A 24,931-nucleotide genomic window follows, 5' to 3' on the forward strand; every position below is an offset into this window, starting at 1 on the left:
ATACCATTTCAGACAAATGGCTGCCCAGTCTCTTCTTAAAAGCCTCCAGTGTTGGAGCGCCTACAACTTCCTGTGGCAAGCTGTTCCAGTGGTTAATTGTCCTCACTGTCAGGAAAATTCCTCCTTATTTCTAGGTTGCTTCTCTCCTTTGATTCCATCCATTGTTTCTTGCCCTCAGGTGCTTTGGAGAATAGTTGAGCCCCTCTTCTGCGGGGCAGCCCCTGAGATATTGCTATCATGCCACCCCGAGTCCTTCTTTTCACTAGATTAAACATACCCGGTTCCTGCAACCGTTCTTCGGATGTTTTAGCTTAAAGCCCTCTGAATATTTTTGTTGCTCTTCTCCGGGCTCTTTCTGGAATCTCCACATTTTTTTTTTAATATTGTGGTAACTTTTGGTGAGTTTCAGAGCCGTGGCAGAGACTCGACAAGGCCTGCAAAAACTTGATGCCACTGTAGCTTAAACCAAGCAAAGGAGAACCGTGGGAGTTTCCCCACCGCTTCAGGAGAGAGCATGCTCCGAGTGGGGGGGGGAGGTTCAGAAAGGAGCCCCTGGGAGGGGTCTTGGCTGCTGCTCCACTGCTGTTCCCGGAGGGATGCGGCAGAAAACAAAACTTGACCTTTTCCCCTCCCTGTAGCATCTGATGAGATCCAACTCGCTTTTGAGACCATGTTTTCTTTCTTCTTCCTTTCTTTTTTCCTTCTTTCCTTCTCCCCCCTCCCCCCTCTCCCTTTTTTTTTCTTTTCTTTTCTTTCCATACCTTCCTCTCTCCCTCCCTCTTTCCTTTTCTTTCCTTCCTTCCTTCCCCCCCTTTTCTTTCTTTCCATTCTTCCCTTCCTTTTTCTTTTCCTTCCTTTCCTGCCTTCCTTCTCCTCCCTCCCTCCCTCCCTCCCTCCCCTTTTCTTTTTCTTTCCATTCCTTGCTCTCCCTCCCTCTTCCCTTTTCCTTCCTTCCTTCCTTCCTTCCTTCCTTCCTTCCTTCCTTCCTTCCTTCCTTCCTTCCTTCCTTCCTTTTTCTTCACCTTTGTTTATTTCCAGATGTTGTTCTCTCTACTTGGGAAGAATAAAAACCGCGGCAGAAAATTACACAGGCTTCGTTCTGAGATATTCTTTGACTCTTTGGAGAAGACAGGTGACCTTATTGTGTTGCACACCTGAACAATCCCAGGGCAATTAAAGGGCCTCCCTGGACACCTCCCTCCCCAGTGCAAAGTCTTCCCAGGTGGTGCTGGAAAGGTGCCTTTGTCCTGCAAAACTGACCATCCCCATTTATGTCGCAGAGTTGACCCTCTCCTACCTGGTCTCTTTCCAGATGCCATAGACTACATCTCCCACAATTCCAAGCTGTTGCCTAGGCCCACCAAGCATCCTGAGTGATGTTGTCTAAAACATTTGCAGGACAGAATTCTGGGGAATGCTGTTTCTCCTTCCTCCCCCAAAACTCAGGCGGTGGGGGGTGGGGGGTGGGTTTCCTCGCTGTTGGGGTAGCACGCACAGTCTTTGCATGTGCAGAGGCATTTCTCCTTGCAATTGCTTCTGAGAACCCAGCCCCCCCTCTAGAATTTAGCGGGGTACAGGACTCCCCAAAACGGGGTCTTTTGTGCAGCCGGGAGAGGACCCAGGCGGGAACAAAGGCTGACTTTCTGGGCCTTTGATGGCCCAGATGGTGACATTTTACTGCCTCTGTTTCTGCAAGTCTTCAAAGGACACAGATGCCCTATAAAACCAGGGGGGAGGAGGGGGAGGCCCTGCCATTTGCGAAGGCCTGGGGGGCTTTGTTGGCCATTTGCCCAGCCCCCCCTGTAAATCCATCTGCACCCCTAATGGGTCCCTCCCCAGAGAAGGCTGCTGCTTTTCAGCCTTTCTTTGCATTGGGGATGGGGGTGGGTAGTCTGGAGCCTTCTGTGTCCCCCACCCCCCTTTCCAAGCAGGCTGCTGAGATAATTCCTTTTCTGCTTCATGGCTGATACCCTGGCAAGAGAGGTTCAGGGCAGAATTAAATACTTGGAAAACAGAGTATAACAGAGTAGGAAGGGACCTTGGAGGTCTTCTAGTCCAACCCCCTGCTCTAGCAGGAGATTCTAAACCATTTCAGACAAATGGTCGTCCAATCTTCTTAAAAACCTCCAGTGTTGGAGCAGCCCCAACATCTGGAGGGAAGCTATTCCACAGATCAATTGTTCTGTCAGGAAATTTCTCCTTAGTTCTTTCCTGGATTAGTTTCCATCCCTTGCTTCTCGTCCTGACCTCAGGTGCTTTGGAGAATAGGTGGATCCCCTCCTCTTCTTTGGGGCAGCCCATCAAATATTGGAACACTGCTATCATGTCTCGCCTAATCCTTCTTTTCATTTCTCAGGGTGCCGTCCGCCAAGCAGTGTCGGCTGGCGGCCCCCAGGGGAAGGGCCTTCTCTGTGGGAGCACCTACTCTCTGGAACGAGCTTCCCCCCCCCCCCGGTTTACGCCAATTGCCTGACCTTCGGACCTTTCGCCGGGAACTGAAAACTTATTTATTTATCCAAGCGGGACTGGCCCGATTTTTAAATTTTAAATTTTAAATTTTTAAATTGTAATTTTATTGGGTATTTTATATGGTCAATTGGACGGTTTTAATTTCGGCCTTTTATTGAATAAGTTTTTTAATTGTTATTTTAGTGTGTATATTAATTGTTTTAATGTAGGCTGTACACAGCCCTGAGTCCTTCGGGAGAAGGGCGGTATAAAAGTTTAATTAAATAAATTAATTAATTAATTAAACTAGACATACCTGGTTCCTGCAACCGTTCTGTGTATGTTTTACCCTCTAGTTCCCTAATCCTCTTTGCTGCTCTTCTCCGCACTCTTTCCAACATCTTTTGTGTATTCATAGCGACCAAAACTGGATGCCGTATTCCAAAGGTGGTCTTACCATGGCATTATAAATTGTTCCTAAATGAAATGAAATTATAAATCATTACTAAATGGAAAAAAAAAACCCACACTGCGAAGGGAAAAGTTGATCCTTGGGTTTTTTATTCAATCCTACCAACAACCCAGACAGGTAGGCCAGGGCAGAATTAGGATTTGAACTTCTGACCTAGCCTTTTCTTCTTTCAAGTGATGCTAGGGTCACATCTGCAGCATTTGGTGGGTTCCTTTCAGAGGGATTCTGTTTTGGGGGGGAGTTCAGCAACAAGGCCAGAAATGTGGAGGAAGAAAAAGGTGGCTTTTGTGTTAAAAAGAAAAAAAAATGAAGTAAAGGTTACTTATTGAAGTAAAATTGTGACTTACGACCACAATTGAGTTCAAATTTTCTGTTGCTAAGCAAGACTTAAAATACTTAAAATACTTTTTAAAAAAAAAAAATACTTTTTTTTAAAAGACTTAAAAAAAGACTTAAAACAATTTGGTTTCAGGAAAAACAATTTGGTTTCAGGAAAAAGTTATCATGTAACTTACAACTTCTCCACTGCAAAAACATATGGACTTCAAATCTAGATCAAGGCAAAACAATAGATGCAATCTACATAGACTTCTGCAAAGCTTTTGACTCAGTAGTACACGATAAACTTCTCCTTAAACTAACATCCTATGGCATCTCAAGACCCCTCCACAAATGGATATCTGCTTTTCTGTCTAACAGACAACAAGTGGTCAAAATTGGCAATGCTTTATCAAATCCTGTTCCTGTCAAGAGTGGCGTTCCTCAAGGCAGCGTCCTTGGACCAACACTCTTTATTCTATACATTAATGATCTTTGTGACCATATCTCAAGTAATTGTGTTCTCTTTGCTGAAGATGTCAAACTATTTAACACCACAGACAACACTTCTATCATTCAAAACGACCTTGACCATCTAACCGCTTGGTCTAAAAATTGGCAGCTCCAAATTTCAACCAGCAAATGCTCAGTCTTACATATAGGAAAAAAGAACCCAAACACTAAGTACATACTAGATGGACATTACCTCACAGACGACCCCCATCCCGTTAAAGAACTTGGAGTTTTCATGTCAAATGATCTAAGTGCCAAAGCCCACTGCAATTACATAGCAAAAAAAGCTCTAAGAGTTGTAAACCTAATTTTGCGTAGCTTCTTTTCCAAAAACACCACACTACTAACCAGAGCATATAAAACATTTGCTAGACCAATTCTAGAATACAGCTCACCTGTTTGGAACCCTCACCACATCTCTGACATCAATACAATTGAACGTGTCCAGAAATATTTTACAAGAAGAGTTCTCCATTCCTCTGAAAACAACAAAATACCTTATCCCACCAGACTTGAAATCCTAGGCTTAGAAAACTTGGAACTCCGTCGCCTTCGACAAGACCTAAGTTTAACTCACAGAATCATCTATTGTAATGTCCTTCCTGTCAAAGACTACTTCAGCTTTAATTGCAATAATACAAGGGCAACCAATAGATTTAAACTTAATGTCAACCGCTTTAATCTAGATTGCAGAAAATATGACTTCTGCAACAGAATCATCAGTGCTTGGAATACTTTACCTGACTCTGTGGTCTCTTCCCATAACCCTAAAAGCTTTAACCAAAAACTTTCTACTATTGACCTTACCCCATTCCTAAGAGGACCATAAGGGGCGTGCATAAGCGCACAAACGTGCCTACCGTTCCTGTCCTATTGTTTTTCTTTTCTTCTTCCTATATATGTTTATATGTGTATATACTATATAATCTTTTTGTATGATGTTATGACAAAATAAATAAAATAAATAAATAAAAGACAGTGATTAAATGAGTTTTGTCCCATTTTCCAAATTTTCTTGCCACAGTGGTTAAGTGAATTGCTGCAGTCGTTAAGTTAGTAACATGATTGTTAAGTGAATCCAGCTTCCCCATTGACTACTTGTCAGAAGGTCACAGAAGCTGATCACATGACCCCAGGACACAGCAACCGTCATAAATACGAGTCAGTTGCCAAGCGGGTGAATTTTGATCACGTGACCACAGGGATGCTGCAAGGATCGTAAGTGTGGAAAATGCTCATGTTACTTTTTTTTTAGTACCGTTGTAACTGAACAACGGTCACTAAACGAATGGAGGACTACCTGCCCCATAAAGGGGTTTTCCTGATTCTTGTGTTCTATGATCCAGGCGGCGCCATGCCAAAGTTGGCTCCGTGCTGCCCTCTGGTGGGAGCTTCATGCTGACAAAGTCTCATATTTGCTCTAATGTATTTTTGTGGTGAGGGTTCTGGATTATCGATGCATTTCATATGTTCCCTGCAGTTTGTTGCTGGGGAAACTGATGATCTCCCACATTCAAGATTCAGCAGTCATTTCAGGGCCTTGTGGGAATGTTTCCGCCTGCAGCTGCATTTGCACAACGGTTACTGAATTATTATTGAAGCTTTCCACAAGCACACCATTCTAGTAAAGGCCAAACTAGGCGGTGGGTTGGACTAGAAACCCTCCGGATTCTATTCCAGCAGCCCCCAACCTTTTGGGCACCAGGAACCAGTTCCGTGGAGAAAGATACTTCCACAGACTTGGGGGGTGGGGTTTGTGTGCTGTCTGCATCCTGGGGCTTGGCTTGTTTGTGCGGCCCAATCGCTGACATGCTACAGCCTGGTGCCAGTCCATAACCTGGAGGTTGGGGAACCCTGTTCTGTTCTGTTCTGTCCTATCTCATCCTATTCTGTTCTCTTCTACTTATTTTCTCTACCCTACTCTACTTTCTACCTACCCTACTCTACAATTTTTGTCCTGTCCTGTCCTGTCCTGTCCTGTCCTGCCCTGCCCTGCCCTGCCCTATCCTATCGTCTCCTCTCCTCTCCTCTGCAGCTTCTCTGTTTTAGCTGAAATATATAGCTTGTTATACAGCTTGGGTGAAAAACAGTCCTCTATTAATACAACTTTCAATGCCTCTAATTTGAATATTTTAAAAATAGTTAACTTTTAAAACCGCAACCGGTGTCATGATGACTCAGAATCCATTGTCCTGAATCAGACATAAGTTGGGGGTGATTCAGCCTTGCTGGCTTCCTCTAAGGAATTCTGAAAACTTCCAAAGAGTTTTCTCTATTAATATTATTATACAGGTAGTCAATTAGCATAGTGATCGTTTGAACAGCCCTGAAAAAAGTGACTTTTTCACACTTACGATCGTTGTAGCATCTCCATGGTCATCTGATTTACATTCAGACGCTTGACAACTGGCTCACATTTATGAGGGTTGCAGGGTCCTGGCGTCATGTGATTCCCTTTTGTGACCTTCCCACAAGCCAAGTCAATGGCAAAACCAGTTTCACTTAACAACCATGTTACTAATTTAAAAACTGCTGCAATTCACTTAACAAGTGTGGCAAGAAAAGTCGTAAAATGGGACGAAACTCACTTAACAAGTTTCTCACTTAGCAACATAAATTTTAGGCTCAATTGTGGTCCCACGTTGAGGACTGCTTGTAGTATATTATAGTATAATATTAGAGCAAACTCCAAAAGGCATCAGCCTGATGCTAGGGGAGATGCCTCAGTTGGACCACAATGATTAGGGAAATTTGGCTGACAACAAAAGTGATGTTTGATTTGAATCCTCTGAGCTCCAGGCTGACTCTGGGGCTGTGTTTGATCAACACACTTAACCACATCAGGAAAAGACTTAGGGAGACATGATCACACAACATGCTAGGCTCGGCTTATCTTTGTTTGGCGGTTGTGGTGGCTTAGTGTGCCGTGCAAACCCAGCCTCTTGAAATAATGTAAGATTCTCGATCTCGTGCAAATCTTGGAACTGGGTAAATGCAGTTACTGGGTTGTGTGAATGCAACCATCAGCTTCTGGGTTCAGTGCCAGGGTACTGTTTTCTGCTGCTCTTGTGGGGCTGTCATCCTGCGGTTGCCGCACTCCACCTAGCAACGGCTGCCTTACAAAGAGTTGGAGAAGCAGCCTCTGTGTACAAAACAGCAGCTCCTCCTTCCCCTGGAGACCAGGAGAGACTTCCACGGGAGCAAAGCTTCAAGTGATCTGGCAAGCATCCAGACAGTTGCCAAGCTCACACCTTCCCTCTGGCTGCCAGAGACTCCGGAGATGGCTGTGCTGTGTGTGAATCAAGAGCACCATCTGCTGGCCTCTCTCGAAATAACACCCACTTTGTTTCTCGCGGGTTTTGTCTGCTCCTCTCGGTAAGGCAACCATCATTGGGGTCAGTTCACACAACATCTTTAAGAGGGGAAGATAAAGGCCTAGTTAGATGCCACGTAGGGTGTGGATCCAGAAAAGAGGTAAATTCAGGAACTGGGATAAGAATGATGGATGGATGCAGGAATATACTAACCATAGTTGGTTGTCTGAGCTGAGCCATTAAGAGAGACAGGGAAAGACCTAAATTACCTACCAGGATGGTCCAAATAATGGCTTGAGAGAACTCTATTAGCAGCTGCATTTCCTCAGGAAGTTCATCTTGGTTAGTGATGACTTCAGTCATGGTTTCTGTAGTTGGCCCTGCAATATGAACAGTCTTGGTAAATTGATGAACTGTAGAAAATGGTTGAATTTGAATAAAACAGACTCAGGGTATTGAAGAAAGTGCCCCAGAAGTTAAAAACAAAACAAAATTCAAATAACAAATAAGAACAAGATTATGTTAAAAAAAAAAAGGCAAAGGCAGCTTTTCCCAGCCTGGCTCACCATGGCTGACTTTTTCAAGCTAAAGGGGGACATCCAAGAAATCCTTGACTTATATCCTTATAAAAAAGGAGACTTAATGACTGTTTTGCACAAGTATAACCATTGTAGCATCCCCACAGTTACATGATCGAAAATTGGATGCATGTATTTATGAGGACTGCAGTGTCCTGGGCTCACATGATCACATTTTGGGACCTCCTGATAAGCCGCGTCAACGTAAAAGCCAGATTAATTTAACAACTGTGTTACTAACTTAACAACTGCAGTGGTTCACTTAACAACTGTGGCAAGGAAGGTCTCAAAATGGAGACAAAGCTCACTTAACTATCTTGCTTAACAATGGAAGTTTTGGACTCAATTGTGGTCAGAATTTGAGGACTAACTGCAATTGGATGGAAGACCACTAGGAAACTCCAGGACTGAGTAGCAGAATCGCATCTTGGAAAAGTTTGCAGCTAGGCTTGGTTACCCGGTTAACCACAAGTTAAGCTCCCTTAAGTCTTTATTTCCAGGTAAGCCTGCTATCCTCCAGAGAGGCTGGGAGTCACAGAATTCCAAACCAGCATAGCTGAGATGGCTGTGGATTATGGAATGCACCAGAGCTTGGGAGCACCAACTTCTATAGTTTTTGCCACATCCAGATTGCATCCTTGCAATGAAAAAGATTGGCCAAGAATAAGTAGAAGTTCCTGGAGTCGCAATTAAGGATCATGGATGACCGGAAATAGCCTCAGATGCTAGGTAACTTCCAAGAAAACTGTACAGGTAGTCCTCTACTAATGACCACAATTGAGCCCCAAATTTCTCTTGTTAAGTGAGACATTTGTTAACGAGAGTTTTGACCCATTTTACGACCTTTCTTGCCCTAGTTAAGTGAATCATTGCAGTTGTTCAGTTAGTAACGTGGTTAAGTGAATCTGGCTTCCCCATTGACATTGCTTGACAGGTCCCAAGAGTTGATGATCCCGGGACACTGCAACCGTCACAAATATGAACCAGTGGCCAAGCGTCTGAATTTTGATCATGTAACCAAGGGGATGATCCTGCAACGCTCATGTGTGAAAACAGCCCTAAGTCACTTTTTTTGAAGTGCCGTTGTAACTTTGAACCGTCACTAAATGAACTGTTGTTAAGTCGAGGGCTACCTGATCAGGATTTCTCAACTTGAACAACTTTTTAAGATAGGTAGACTTCAACTCCCAGAATTCCCCATAACCATTGCTGAGAATTCTGGGAGCTTGAAGTCCACCTATCTAGAAGTTCCCAATTTCAAAAGGGCTTTATTTCTTAATACAATCATTATAATAAATCTTATTTTATTATAATAAAATATTTTTTAATTTTATTGAAATAATTACTACAGATAATAATGACTGGAAATTAGGGCCTCTGGTGGCTCAACAGGCTAATGCAGCCTGTTATTAACAGCAACTGCTTGCAATATTGCAGGTTCAAGTCCCACCAGGCCCAAGGTTGACTCAGCCTTCCATCCTTTATAAGGTAGGTAAAATGAGGACCCAGATTGTTGGGGGGCAATAAGTTGACTTTGTATATAGTATACAAAATGGATGAAGACTATTGCCTGACATAGTGTAAGCCGCCCTGAGTCTTTGGCGAAGGGCGGGATATAAATGCAAATAAAATAAATATAAAAATAAATTAATTAACTATCTTCAAAAGGAAGAAAGGATTTAATATTTCTGAAGGACCCTGAAAAATTTGTGGCTGGAAACCAGAGTTTCTCAACCCTGGCTAACCGAAGATGTGTGGACTTCAACTCCCAGAATTCCCCAGCCAGCCCAGCTGGTTGGGGGATTCTGGGAATTGAAGTCCACAGAGTTTCCAAGTGACCACGAACAACTGTCCTAAACCATCAATGTATTAATCCCTATTTGATGGAATTGCTGAGTTTTCCTTCTCCAGAGTCACCCCCACGGCACGCGGACCCTCGCGGGGAGCAGCCCTGAGGCGGAGCCGTTTGCCGAGGCAAAGCCGCCATTGGCAAACTCTTGCAACCGTTTGCGCGCGCGCGCCGGCTGCCTTCCAAACGGCTTCCCGGCGCTGCCTCCTCTGCGCCAGGGACTTTGTTTATGACTCCAGCCCGGGGGTGGGGAATTAAAAAACAACAACGGCTAAAACCGTGGTACAAAGGCGATGGAGAGGAGGGGCGGCGTCCCTTAATGGCGGCTCCCTTTGAAATTCTGCCCATCTTCCCTTCCCCCCTTCCCGGGGCCTCTCTCTGAGGGGAATTGCCTCCCCGTGTCGGATTGGCTGGAAGATTTGGCAGGACAGCCATTGGGGGGCGCATGACGTCACCAAGAGATGCTCCCATTGGTCCGAGCCGGCAGATTTCACCCAGCAACAGCTGCGCATACCGCCTCGTTTTCCCGCCTGAAACAACGAGCAGAAATGGCGCCTCAGCCGGCCGCTGCAGCGGCGTGTAGCCGAGCCAGAGTCGTCCCTGATAGGTTTCATTGTCCTCTGCCAGACCCGTTCGCTCGAGGCAAAAGCTGAAATGGGGGGGGAAAAAAGGGAGAGGGGAGACAGAGCCTCTCCGGCGGCCCGGGGATGCGCACGTGCCTTCTTGGGAGTTAAGTGGCCGCTTCACACGACGCGGTAAAACGAGGCCTGTGGCCGAATCTGGCTCCTCGGAGTCGGTTCAGAAGCCCTTCGTCAGGGTGGGCCGCACTATTTATTTTGGGCCGTTTTAGTAGCTGAAGGTCTATGGAGATTCTCAGGCCTCCAGGTCATAGTTGTCCCAAAGGTGCTTTTTTTCAAGAGGCAGCTGGACTTTCTGATTTTTCTTTGAAGACGTTTTGCTTCTCATCCAAGAAGCTTCTTCAGCTCTGACTGGAGGAACTTCCATTCCGCACCATCCAGTCAGAGCTGAAGAAGCTTCTTGGATGAGAAGCAAAACATCTTCAAAGAAAAACAAAAAAGTCCAATTGCCTCTTGAAGAAGCACTTTGGGATAGTAGGCTAAGAGGAAAGGCAGGAGATGTCACACCTGCCACCAGATGTGGCAGGTAATTAAGATTGATGAGGTGTATACTTTTGTATACTGTCAATTCTAGCAGAAAATCAATTCCATTTACACTAGAATGGTTGGATTTTCATTTTTTTATTTTATTTGTTTGCACCCTGCTTTTATTATTTTTACAAGAATTTAAGGTGGCAAACATGTCTGTCACACTTTCTTCCTCCTATTTTCCCTCATAACAACAACCCTGGGAGAGAGGGAGAGGGACTGGCCCAAAATGACCCATCTGGCTTTCATTGCTAAGGTGGGACTAGAATTCACAGTCTCCTGGTGATTTGCCTAAAGTTACCCAGTCAGCTTTCATTGCTAAGGCGGGACTTGAACTCCTGCTGCTTTCTAGCCTAGTGCCTTAACCAGTAGACGAAACTGGTTGTTGGAGATTCTAGCTTTGGGTTGCTCCGATACCAGTGGGACATATAGTAGAGATGAGACCAGCTAGGTAGTCTTTAACTTATGACCACGATTGAGGCCAAAATTTACATTGAGAAATTTGTTAAGTGAGTTTTGCCCCATTTTACAACCTTTTTGGCCACATTTGTTAAGTGAATCACTTCAGTTCTTATATTAGTAATGTGGTTAAGTTTTCCCATTGACTTTGCTTGTGAGAAGGTCACAAAAGGGGATCATATGACCCTTGGACCCTGCAACCATCATAAATGTGAGTCAGTTGTCAAGCATTTAGAATTGAATTGAATTGAATTGAATTTTTATTGGCCAAGTGTGATTGGATACACAAGGAATTTGTCTTGGTGCATACGCTCTCTGTACATAAAAGAAAATATACCTTCATCAAGGTACAACAGTTAAAACACTTCATGATAGTCATAGGGTACAAATTTAACACTTAATGATACAACACTTAATGATAGTCATTTGAATGTAAACACATGACTGGGGATGCTACAGCGGTCATAAGTGTGAAAAATGGCCATAATTCATTTTTTCAATGCTGTTGTAATTTTCAAACACTAAACGAATTTTAAGTTGAGGACTACCTCTGCAAGTATCTTAGTATCTCACAGTTGCACGGGAACTATCATGAGGAAGAAAGGAAGAGCTAACAATCAAGTGCCACAAAGGATGTGAAAGGTCCACCAAGAAAAAGGCAACATCCCAGTATGACCAAAGGAATAGAAAGGTCCTGAAGAGCCAGCTCAATTGGAAAAACAAGACCCACGCAACACATACGCCCTGCCAGTCATCAGCTACCCTGCTCAATGGGAAGAACAAGATCCATACCATCAACGTGTGTGACCATCAGCTACTGTGTCAGTATACTGATCTGGTCAATGAAGAACATGGAAACTACCAATGTGAAGACCCATAATCTCACAATGTATGGAGGTTTACGACCAAGGGCAATATCCAGAGATTGTACTTCTGGAAAGAGAGAAAGGTGGGGTGTCAAAGGATGGATGAAACCCAGAACATCCAGGATCACTGATAGCACCCAAAGATGAGCTGTGGAGAGAATGCTTGAGGCAGCAGCAGAAAAAGAAGAAGATCAAGCAAAAGAACTGCCATGGCAAGAGAAGGTGTTGCATGAAATGTACCATCAACAGATAGCTGAGGTGGCTGACATTGGAAAATTATACCAGTGAAAGGGAAGGGTGGACTAAAGAGCATTGAGGTACTGATTGTAGCAGCACCAAAAAAGGCACTTAATAATAATAATAATAATAATTTAATTTGTATACCGCCCTTCTCCCGGAGGACTGAACAGGCAGATAAAATAAAGACAATACATTCAATAAAAACAATATTTTAAAAAACTTATTCCAATAGCCTAAATTTAAAATACAATACAAAATATAAAATAAACCCCAATAAAATCCATATTTAAAACCCTATTAAGCCAGTCCTGCTCGAAAGAATAGATATGTTTTAAGCTCGCGGCGAAAAGTCCGGAGGTCTGGAAGTTGTCGAAGTCCTGGGGGCACTTAGCTCCAGATCCATAGATTCAGGGGTCTACTGTGTTAGGCAGGGGCTAAGATGTAGGCAGAAACAGCACACACTGAGCTCCACAACCAAGTGCAGGGCATTTTGTATAAGAAAATTTGTACTAGATCCTCTGAAGTTCAGAAGGCAGATTCCAAAGAATTATGGAGACCACTGTTTATGGAGACTTAAGATCCCATGGGACTTCCAAATCCAGAAGGTCATGCAGGTACTGGCTAATCAACCAGACATCATGGCAGTTGACAAGAACCAGATGACAACAGTGGTCATGGATACAGCAGAGCCAAGTGACAGCATCATGAAAAAGTATGAGAACCTGGAAAATTGTCAAGGCCTGAAGGAGGAACTAGAGCGGATGTTGAAATAAAGGCCAAAATGGTCCCAGTGGAGGTAGGAAGCATTTGGAACCGTGACTCCTAAGCTGGGAAAGTGGCTCCAAAAGATCCCAGGAACAACAACAGAGCTTTCTCTCCAGAAAAATATAGGACTAGGAAAAACTAAGATAGTATGCAGAATCCTCAAACTCCTAGGTCTCAACTCCTTTCCTGTTGTACTACCCCAGTCTATCTCTTGAGCTCCAATTATTGAAAAAACAAAAATGTGTAAAGTTGAGAAGATTAAAAAAATAGTGATTAAAAAGTTTCTAAGGGATCAAAACAGTACTACAGTTATGGTAAAGCCATTTGTATAAAAAGATTATTAAAAAAGGAAAAAAGGCAGCATAGTGGCCACGCCTGTGTGGTTGAAGTCTTGCCCTTTATGATAGGCATAATGTGATTACAACCACTACATTGACTTTTTGACACCTCTCCTTGAAGATGCCCAGAACAACTTGTTTTGGGCAGTCTGGTATTTAACGCAATCAATAGATGATACCAAGTTCTAATATGCTTGATTTATTTGGACAAAACATGTATGAACAGGTGTGGGTCTTCAGATCAAGATAACCATATCCGGTGAAACTAACTAATGGAAAGGGAATAGGGAATAGGACCCAGATTGTTGGGGGCAATAAAAGTTGACTTTGTATATAATATACAAATGGATGAAGACTATTGCTTAACATAGTGTAAGCCGCCCTGAGTCTTCGGAGAAGGGCGGGATATAAATGCAAATAAAAAAAAAAAGGGTGGCTTCAGGTTTTCTTGGAAGTGGAAAGGAATCTTCTCTGGGTATTTTTGTTGAAGTGGCTTTTTGCTTCATTCCTGGGATGGATGAGTAGCCCCCTGGCACTAGCTGCAGCTTGGATGAGCAACAGAAATTTTGCCTGGTGTCTCTTGGTATTAGCTAGAAGGGGATGCAACTGGGCCTGCATCACTTGGTCAGCCAAAGGTGGAGATGGATAACTGATGAGTGTGAATTAAGTTAGTTCTTCAAACTTGTGGGTTGGTTTCTGAACGTTTCCTTACCAGGCTAGGTTACATCTTCAGTGGAATTTAGGAGATGTCAGTGTCAGTGTTCTATTACACTTTCAAAATGTTCGGAAACCAACCCACGAGCTTGGAGAATGAACCTTCACCCTCATCCTACACCTGAGCTACAGATATTTGCCACTAATGCATAACTGGGTGGGAGGGAAACAGTCCTCTGGGACATAATCCCTTGCATGACTCTTCATCGTATGTCTGGGAAGGAAGTCCAAGGAGCTGACTTGACAGCACCGTGAGACTACACAATGTTTTCCTGGAGGGAGAACTGATGAGAGCAAGGCACAAGGACTTCATGATCTCTCTAAATCTATAAATTTCTGAAAAGCATGTGGCCACCTCTCTTTGCTTACTCCCTCTGAGAAGACCTGCAAGATCTAGATAAAATTTATTCAGTAGGTTTACATGTGGCCTATCCTGCTGGATGGTCTAAATGGCTTTTGATAAGAGGAGAGTTGCAGGATCTATCTAGAATCCATATCTATAATTGGGATGGGACGAACCTGTTCCTATTAACTAATTGCCCTCCATTCTCTCTTCCTTATAGGGTTCTCCAGAGATCCATAACAGGAAAAGAAAAGCAGACAGAAGAGAGATGGTAATGTGAACATATCCTTCTTTCCAAAGAATGTCCCAGTAAGCCACAGAAGTTGTTCATTTTGTCCCATTTTACCCATTATTGCAACTCTTCCTAGGTTCCATGGCTTGCTTCGTACAGTGCACCCTTTTTCATGAACGAAACCATTGAAACATAAAAGTAATGAACCAGCAAGGATTTTCATGCAGTTAATCCTACAAATGATTGATTGATAGGTACAAACAGGGACATGGTCTTTCTGGTGCTCCTAGTTGTGGCGTTGATGCCTAAGAACCGCCCTGAGTCCTTCGGGAGAAGGGCGGTATACAAATTTAAATAATAAATAATAAATAATAAGAGTTCCCCTTAGGAATTCTAGAGCAGGAAGAGGAATTCCCCTTAGGAATTCTTAGACTTTTTCAGGCTGCAGAAGTGTTAAAAAAAAACCCTGGAAGCCTGAATTAGAGGCAGAGCTCAAGTGCTAGAAAATTGGCTGTGCTTGAGTGAATTTAAGGGTTTTTTCTTTTAGTTTCTCATGGAATCCATCAAGTTCTAATCAAATAGAGTTTAAAAACTCCTGTTGTAGGGCACAATCAAGTGAGCAATTGACCCTTCTTGTCCCAGCCCCTCTAGAGGGTGCTAGATTGGAAGACGCCGATTGGAGAATGAGCAATTGTGTTCCTTGTGAATTTCTGCAATCTATTTGAAGATAATTGAAATCACTGTTTAAAAAAGTAAAGGAAGTTCTTTTGAATTGCAATGCAGCTGCTGACATCTAGTGGCCAATCATATTTTTTTTAAAAATTATAAACCATTAATGGGTATAAACTGCTTCCCAGAATTACCCTGCCAGCATGTTTGGACTCTTAACTCTTAAAATTCCCTAGCCAGTCTGTTGGCTTGAGAATTCTGGCAGTTGGTTCTCGCATCTTAAAGTTGCCAAGGTTGAGAAATATTGCAATAAAGGACAATTAAGGCAACATTCAAACAGCATCTCCTACAATTTGTGCAAGTCATTTGTCAGGGTGAACACTGTAAAAGGCAGACTGAACACATGAAAGAGATCCTGGGAAACTGACAGCAAGGATATTTAACTTTTTCCCTTTATGCCATTTTTCTGCTCCAAATCATCCTCAGGCAGCTAGTCAGCCATCCAACTTTAAAGCATGTAGCAAAGCTGGGAGATAGCTCCATCCAAGCACAATCAATTTATACAAATTGGAAATGTCCACAGACACTCCATGTCTTTTGTGGCCATGATTGGTGACCCCTGAAATATGGGATCCTGGTGTTCTCAGCATTGCAAACCTGAACTATACATCTTAACTCACCTGTATTTTTAAAACAGTCCCCTTTAATAATTTAAACAGTGCAGTTAAAAAATGAACAGTGGTAGATGCAAGCATTTTATATTGACTCATCAGTACCAAACTTACAATAACACAGTTAAAAGTGACATAGAACATGGAGTCTAGCGAGAGTGTTAATTAAACGTGACATATGCCCATGACAAACCATACGCCCACAGAAGGCCTAGATTGATATGCAATCGTTTCTGCACACACAAAGGAGGCTTCGATTGATTGATGGCAACCGCTTTGGTGAAACACAGAAAACGAGAGTTCCTGTGGTGCGGCAAAACTTGGAACACAGTGTTTGAATCAGCTTGGTGACCTGTAGCTAGTATGTGTCTTGTGATAGCAGAATAAGGCATTTTGTGGCCATGGTTTGCCGTTGGATTGCTCAATACTCTCTGAACCCATTTTGGAAAATGCTCCTTCATTCTGAAAGCCAGGCACCTATCAGTTCTGTTGATGTAATTGTCTCTGCAATTACAAACAAATTGATAAATACAATGGCTTTGGCGCTGATAGGTTGTGTTTCCTTGATTGACGATAGCAGTAGCCTCTGGGTTTGATGCAGTACATAAAGCTTGGCCATACTGAACGTTGTTTCAGTTAAGGTGTTTAAACGTCGGGTTGTCAGGCATGCTATTTGATCCCCCTTAAATGACAATACATACTTTCTTTTTACTGGCAATTGAAACTATTGGTTTTGGGTCTCTTGTTTTGCTGTGCCTGTCGATGAAGCGGCTCACCTGTATTTGTCATCCATCTGAGAGAAGCATCCAATTTGCACTGAGGCCACTTAAAGTGATGCCCATTTCCTGCATAGGTTCTACATGCAAATCTTTAAGTCAGAGTAGTAAGTTCCTGGTTCCCAGAAGGGAAAAGAAAAATGGTTACGATAATTCTTTGGAGAATAATTTCCCAGAATCCTTGTTCTTGTTGCTGTCAGCATATACAAGATCAGTTCCATTTTTTTAAATTATTTTTTTGGAAAAAAAATTGTAGGTTCCGTTTCAGTGGCTAGAGTTTTCTTAGACCGGGGTAGTCAACCTTTTTATACCTACTGCCCACTTTTGTATCTCTGTTAGTAGTAAAATTTTCTAACTGCCCACCGGTTCCACAGTAATGGTGATTTATAAAGTAGGGAAGTAACTTTACTTTATAAAATTTATAAAGCAGAGTTACAGCAAGTTAAAGTATATAATAATAATTACTTGCCAAATACTTTATGTCGGACTTTCACTAAGTTTGGCAGAATAAATCTTTATAAAACAGCTTACTGTAGTTAAATCTATCTTTTTATTTATACTTTGCATACATAGAAGCATGAAGTCTGATGAAATTACATTTAATTAATTAAATTATTAATGATTTAATAATCATTGGTTGGGCACAGAAGGGGGAGTTCCCCTGGTGGAAATGCGCCCACCAGGTTTCCGTGCATTTCATCAGGCGAGGGTCCAGGGTAGGGGTGGGGGGGTGGCGGTTGTTATTAACGAGAGTTTAGAACCAAGGGAGACCACTGTACCACAGATAGCCGGATGTGAATCCCTCTTTGTGAAGTGGGGCCTGGGGAGGCAGGTGGGCTTGCTGATCACGTACCTGGCTCCTTGCTACGTGACAGCAGCCCTGCCCGAGCTGCTGGATATAATCGCCGAGATGGCGGTTGAGACTCCCAGACTTATAGTCATGGGGGATTTCAATCTGCCATCTGTGGGGGAGGAGTCCATGGCAGCTCGGGAGTTCATGGCTTCCATGACGGCCCTGGACCTGACCCAGTTAGTGACGGGTCCCACTCACATCGGGGGAAACACTCTGGACTTGATTTTCGTCTCTGGACAATGGTTGAATGATCTGGAATTAGGGGATATAACTACCAAACCCTTGTCATGGTCGGATCATTCTCTCCTTCAACTCGACTTTCGAACCGCCGACCCTCACCGCAGGGAGACGGGACCGGTTTGCTGGTTCCGTCCCAGGCGCCTGATGGACCCGGAGAGGTTCCAGATGGAGCTTGGGCCACTACCTGAGGACTTGGCCCGCGGCTCGACTGGGGACCTTGTCGCTGCCTGGGAAGGGGCGGCAGCTGGGGCCTTGGATCGGGTCATTCCTTTGCGGCCTCTGACCCGGCGCCGCTCTCGATTAGCTCCTTGGTATTCTGAGGAGCTGAGAGAGATGAAGCGCCGGAGAAGATGCCTGGAGAGTAATTGGAGGGCCACCCGCTCCGAATCTGACCGGACACTAGTGCGGTCTCAAATTCAGACCTATCTGGTGGCAACAAAGATGGCAAAACGGGAGTATTTTTCCACCCTCATTGCATCTGCAGATAACCGCCCAGCCGCCCTGTTTCGGGTTACCCGCTCCCTTACTCATCAGAGAGCATTGGAAGACCCCCTGCAGGGACGAGCTGAGGAATTTGTACAGTATCTGCAAGATAAAATCGCTCAGATTTGGGAAGGGTTGGATGCAGATTGGGTAGGGCCGGGCGAGATGGCAGAGGCTGGTCTTGATGTCTCCATCTGGGATGAGTTCGATTCTGTGACTCCTGAGGACATGGACAGGATACTGGGGGGGCTAAATGCGACCACATGTTTATTGGACCCGTGTCCCTCCTGGTTGGTGCTGGCCACCCGGGAGGTTACATATGGCTGGCTTCAGGGAATTGTTAACGCTTCTTTGATGGAGGGTGTCTTCCCTTCCGCCTTGAAAGAGGTGGTGGTGAGGCCCCTCCTCAAGAAGTCCTCCCTGGATCCAGCCATTTTATCAAATTATCGTTCTGTCTCCAACCTTCGCTTCACGGCGAAGGTTGTTGAGAGTGTGGTTGTACAACAGTTCCCTCAGTACCTGGATAAAACTGTCTATCTAGACCCGTTCCAGTCCGGGTTCCGGCCCGGTTACAGTACAGAGACGGCCTTGGTCGCGTTGGTTGATGATCTCTGGAGGGCTCAGGACAGGGGTTGTTCCTCTGTCCTAGTCCTATTAGATCTCTCGGTAGCTTTTGATACCATCGACCATGGTATCCTGCTGTGACGGCTCGGGGGGCTGGGAGTGGGAGTGGGAGGCACCGTTTATCGGTGGTTCTCCTCCTATTTCTCCGACCGGTCGCAGACGGTGTTGGCAGGAGGGCAGAGGTCGACTCCGAGGCGCCTCCTATGTGGAGTGCCACAGGGGTCGGTCCTCTCGCCTCTTCTGTTCAACATCTATATGAAGCTGCTGGGTGAGATCATCCGTGGTTTTGGGGTGCGATGTCATCTGTACGCTGATGACACCCAGCTGTACATATCCACCCCAGACCACCCCAACGAGGCCGTTGACATCATGTCCCGGTGTCTGGAAGCCGTACAGGTCTGGATGGGGAGGAACAGACTTCGGCTCAATCCCTCAAAGACCGAGTGGCTGTGGATGCCGGCTTCCCGGTACAGCCAGCTTACTCCATTGCTGACTGTTGGGGGCGAGTCGTTGGCCCCCACGGAGAGGGTACGCAACTTAGGCGGCCTCCTGGATGCGCGGCTGTGTTTTGAAGATCATCTGACGGCCGTCGCCAGGGGGGCTTTTTATCAGGTTCGCCTGATCCGCCAGTTGCGTCCCTTTCTGGACCGGGTTGCGCTGCTCACAGTCACCCATGCCCTCGTCACATCTCGCCTGGACTACTGCAATGCTCTCTACATGGGGCTCCCCTTGAAGAGCACCCGGAAGCCAGAACTGGTCCAGAATGCGGCCGCGCGGGTTATAGAGGGAGCACCTCGTGGCTCCCATATAACACCTATCCTGCGCGGGCTGCACTGGCTCCCGGTGGTCTTTCGGGTGCAATTCAAGCTGTTGATTTCCATCTTTAAAGTGCTCCATGGCTTAGGACCGGGCTATTTACGGGACCGCCTACTGCCACAAACAGCCTCCCACCGACCTGTGCGCTCCCACAGGGAGGGCCTCCTTGGGATACCGTCGGTGAAACAATGTCGTCTGGCGACCCCCAGGGGTAGGGCCTTCTCTGTGGGAGCTCCTGCCCTCTGGAACGAGCTGCCTCCGGGGCTTCACCAACTCCCAGACCTTCGGACTTTCCGCCGTGAATTGAAGACTCTTTTATTCCGCCGAGCTGGGCTAGCCTGATTAAGTAATTTTAAATGGGGTTTTAGTTTTTATATTACTTAGTTTTTAATTTTGGCCACTATTTATATAAATTTTAGTTTTGTTTTTATTGTATATTTATTGTATCTTTTAAATTGGCTGTTAACCGCCCTGAGTCCTTCGGGAGAAGGGCGGTATACAAATGCAATCAATCAATCAATCAATCAATAAATGAGATCCCTGAGGCTGATGCGAAACTAAATACTGGATATCTGGCTCAATTTTTATAAGGAACAAACGAAGGTCTCCTCTTTCGGAAATATTCAGGCGGTTTCTTTCTTTGGTCATAATATGATTATGATTATGAATTACCTAAGATGGCGCTGACGAAGGTTGCCTCGGTGAAATGCTCTCTAATTGTTTCTTTATTTCTAATTGTTCTCTGTGACTCACTATGGATTTCCTACTCACGAGACCATCTGCTAAAAATTAAGGAACATTTCTTTAAGGAGCAGCTTTCTTTAATCTCACCCCCGCCTGTCTTTACAAACACAGAGGAGATTCTAACACAGGAGGAGGCAATTCCCACGGAGCCATGGATTACTAAAAAAACCAAACGACGGAAACGAAGGAAACGAGGTAAAAGATCTGGGATCTTAATCAAGCTAAGAACTCGCACTAAAACTCCTCTGCCTTCAATTTTCCTAACAAATATACGCTCACTTGCAAATAAGATGGATGAAATACTCCTCTTAAACAAATACTATTCTGATTTTCGCAATTCAGCAGTCCTATGCTTCTCTGAAACCTGGTTAAATGAATCAATTGAAAATAGCAGCCTGAACATTCCAGGATTTCAAATTGAACGATCAGACAGGATTCCAGAAACATCTGGTAAAAAGAAAGGAGGAGGCTTATGCCTATATATTAATTCAACCTGGTGTCAAGATTTTAACATAATTTACAAATTCTGTGACAACAATTTAGAGACTCTAATTATCAACTGCAAACCTTACTATTCGCCTCGTGAATTTTCCTCATTTCTTCTAATTGCTGTTTATGTCCCACCACAAGCCTGTGTAAATGAGGCATTACGAACTCTAGCTGACCAAATCATGGAGGCTGAAGCCAAACACCCTGATTCACTGGCCATTGTTTTGGGAGATCTAAACAAGGCAAACTTAAGGAAAGAACTACCAAAATACTTTCAGCATGTCAATTGTCCCACCAGAGGCAAGAATACTCTAGACCACTGCTACACAACACTAAAAGATGCCTATCGGTCTTTACCACGTGCAGCTGTAGGACACTCTGATCATTGCATGATTCACCTTGTACCTGCTTACAGGCAAAGACTTAAAGCCATAAAACCAATAATTAAATCAGTGAAAACCTGGACGGAGGAATCAGAATTAAAGCTACAGGCATGTTTTGACTGCACTGATTGGAATATTTTAAAGATACCTCTGCAGACCTGGATGAACTCACAGATACTGTAACATCATATGTCAGCTTCTGTGAAGACCTATGTGTACCTACAAGGAACTTGCGAATACACAGTAATAACAAACCTTGGTTTACACCTAAACTTAAGCAGCTCGACATTCCAAAGAGGAAGCCTACAGAAAAGGTGATAAAATGCTGTACAATCAGGCCAGAAATGCACTAACAAGGAGATAAGAGCAGCAAAAGAAGCTACTCTGAAAAGCTAAAGAATCAATTTTCAGCAAATGAACCAGCAAACATGTGGAAAACTCTTAAAAATATCACCGGCTATGGCAAACCTCCTTCCCAGGCTGAAGGTAATCAACAACTGGCAGATGACCTGAATGAGTTTTACTGCAGGTTTGAAAGGAAACTACAGCCACCTATCTCCACAACCCCATCTCAGACACACCAACAACAGCCAAGCCTCCTACAACTGACCCCATTTCATTGGGTTCACAACCCCTAGTGATCACAGAAAAGGAAGTGCAGGACCTATTTCACAGACAAAAGCCAGGAAAAGCTCCAGGCCCAGACAAGATAACTCCTTCTTGCTTAAAAGTCTGTGCTGACCAATTGGCCCCATCTTCACCCATATTTTCAATAAATCACTAGAGATGTGCTATGTTCCTTCTTGCTTCAAACGCCTACCATCATCCCAGTGCCAAGAAGCCCACCATCAAGGAACTGAATGACTACAGACCAGTTGCTCTAACATCTGTAGTCATGAAAACCTTTGAAAGGCTAGTGCTTTCCTACCTGAAAACCATCACGAATCCGCTCTTAGACCCCTTGCAATTTGCATACCGAGCAAATAGATCAACAGATGATGCTGTTAATATGGCTCTGCACTACATCCTACAACATCTTGAGTCTCCAAAGACCTATGCAAGGGTCCTTTTGTAGACTTTAGTTCAGCATTCAATACCATCATTCCAGACATTCTTCTAACTAAGCTAAACCAGCTACAGGTACCGGAACAGACTTGTAAGTGGATCACAAGCTTCCTAACAAACAGGAAGCAGCAGGTGAAGCTAAGCAAGATCACATCAAATACCTGTACAATTAGCACAGGGGCCCCCAAGGCTGTGTGCTCTCCCACTTCTCTCTCTGTATACCAATGACTGCATCTCCAATGATCCATTTGTTAAGCTACTGAAGTTCGCAGATGACACAACAGTGATTGGTCTCATTCGAGACAATGACGAATCCGCATATAGACAAGAGGTCGAACGACTAGCCTTGTGGTGCAACCAAAACAATCTGGAACTGAACACACTCAAAACCGTAGAAATGGTGGTAGACTTTAGGAAAAACCCTTCCATACTTCCACCTCTCACAATACTTGACAACACAGTATCAACAGTAGAAACCTTCAAATTTCTGGGTTCTATCATATCGCAAGATCTCAAATGGACAGCTAACATCAAAACATCATTAAAAAGGACAACAAAGAATGTTCTTTCTGCGCCAACTCAGTAAGCTCAAACTGCCCAAGGAGCTGCTGATCCAATTCTACAGAGGAATTATTGAGTCTGTCATTTGCACCTCTATAACTGTCTGGTTCGGTTCTGCAACCCAACAAGAAAAACACAGACTTCAGAGGATAATTAGAACTGCAGAAAAATAATTGCTACCAACTTGCCTTCCATTGAGGACCTGTATACTGCACGAATCAAGAAGAGGGCCGTGAAAATATTTGCAGATCCCTCGCATCCTGGACATAAACTGTTTCAACTCCTACCCTCAAAACGACGCTATAGAGCACTGCACACCAGAACAACTAGACACAAGAACAGTTTTTTCCCGAAGGCCATCACTCTGCTAAACAAATAATTCCCTCAACACTGTCAGACTATTTACTGAATCTGCACTACTATTAATCGTTTCATAGTTCCCATCACCAATCTCTTTCCACTTATGACTGTATGACTATAACTTGTTGCTGGCAATCCTTATGATTTATATTGATATATTGATCATCAATTGTGTTGTAAATGTTGTACCTTGATGAACGTATCTTTTCTTTTATGTACACTGAGAGCATATGCACCAAGAAAATTCCTTGTGTGTCCAATCACACTTGGCCACTAAAATTCTATTCTATTCTATTCTATGATTAACAGCACTAAAGCCTGATTCCACAAGATATGAGGTAGGGAAAGGTATCAATAAACTGAATAACATTTCCACATATTTGGATATAAGACAGGCATTTTTTATTTTGCCATAGGTTTTCATATCCACTACTATCGAATTTATGTTTACTTTCTTCATTATATCTAATTTCTAACAGTTCCTCCTGGCAAGTTGTATCAGCCTCTTCAATATTTGCGGTAAAAAGATTTTTCATCCAGTCATATACCTTCAATTTCAAAATATCTTCAAATTGTTTTTCCATGTCCAATTTAAGTTCATGGAGGTGGCTGCTGAATCTGTCAGTATCCTCTTGAGTTACATCATCTTTTATAGATGATAATTCAGGAAATTGATGAAATTTATAATCTATTGGATTATAATGAAGTAATTCAAGTTTGTCAAATAATGACACAATACTTTGGCAACCTGTAAGAGTTTTATTAGCTCCTTGAAGCTGCAAATTGACATCATTAAATCTCTTGAAAATATCTGCCAAATAAAAGGCATCATTCTTTACTGTTTTTAACTGTTAACACAGATTGGTCTCATTATTACTTTCAAAAAATTGTATGACACTATCATATAATGCTACAAAACGAGCCAAAGATGTACCCTTTGATAGCCACCGAACTTCTTTTTTATAAAAAAAATTATTGATTTTTTGTTTCCCCCCCTCCACACAAACACAATTCATAAACAATGTAGTGACCTTATCTTATACAGTTCAAACTATTGAAATATATTTTTCTTAATTACAATTTTTGCCAAAATATTTTTTCTCTAACTTTTTATTCCTTTCCTAATATTTCTTTGCTTATTTTATCAAATTACATCTTTTTTCGCCCTTTGTTTTCTTTTTTTTTTTGGCCATTTTTTTTATTTTTTTAACGAACATAATAAAAAAGAATTGTTGTGAACAAATTATTGGTCAGGTACATCTTTAAACATATCAAATTTCACCTAAGAGTAAGTTATAGTCTAATACAATGTATTTTCCTTCTTCTTTAAGTTCAATTATTTATTTGCACACAATCTGATTATAGAAATAGATCAAATTCAACCCATTCAGGAAAATATTTAAATGAAGTCTAGTCCCTGTGCTTAATCCCTTCAACATCATTAATAAATTCTATTTATGTTTTAAAATTCACCACTCTCAGCTTTATATCTACATTACTAATCAGAGGTCATCCTATCTAAAATCTCTTTCTTATTACTGCCCAGAGATCACGTAGACAATTTCATTCTTCCCTTTGTCTT

At 43.3% G+C, this 24,931-nt stretch overlaps 1 protein-coding gene across 4 annotated transcripts in view; it reads left to right on the forward strand.

The window, feature by feature from the left end:
- The window catches only part of LOC131201010 (uncharacterized), a 73,689-nt gene that overhangs the window by 12,836 nt on the left and 35,922 nt on the right, over positions 1-24,931 (forward strand). The window contains exons 2-3 of one of the 4 annotated variants that reach the window (XM_058188487.1): positions 1,039-1,132; positions 2,357-4,755. In XM_058188487.1, the coding sequence (XP_058044470.1) occupies positions 1,039-1,132; positions 2,357-2,499 (237 nt within the window). In that variant the 3' untranslated portion in view covers positions 2,500-4,755. Of the gene's footprint in view, positions 1-1,038; positions 1,133-2,356; positions 4,756-14,603; positions 14,693-24,931 lie in introns of those variants that run through there. The other 3 variants (XM_058188493.1, XM_058188494.1, XM_058188490.1) reach the window with 3 other exon arrangements.

Source organism: Ahaetulla prasina, chromosome 6, assembly GCF_028640845.1.
Source record: "Ahaetulla prasina isolate Xishuangbanna chromosome 6, ASM2864084v1, whole genome shotgun sequence".
Lineage (NCBI taxonomy): Eukaryota > Metazoa > Chordata > Lepidosauria > Squamata > Colubridae > Ahaetulla > Ahaetulla prasina.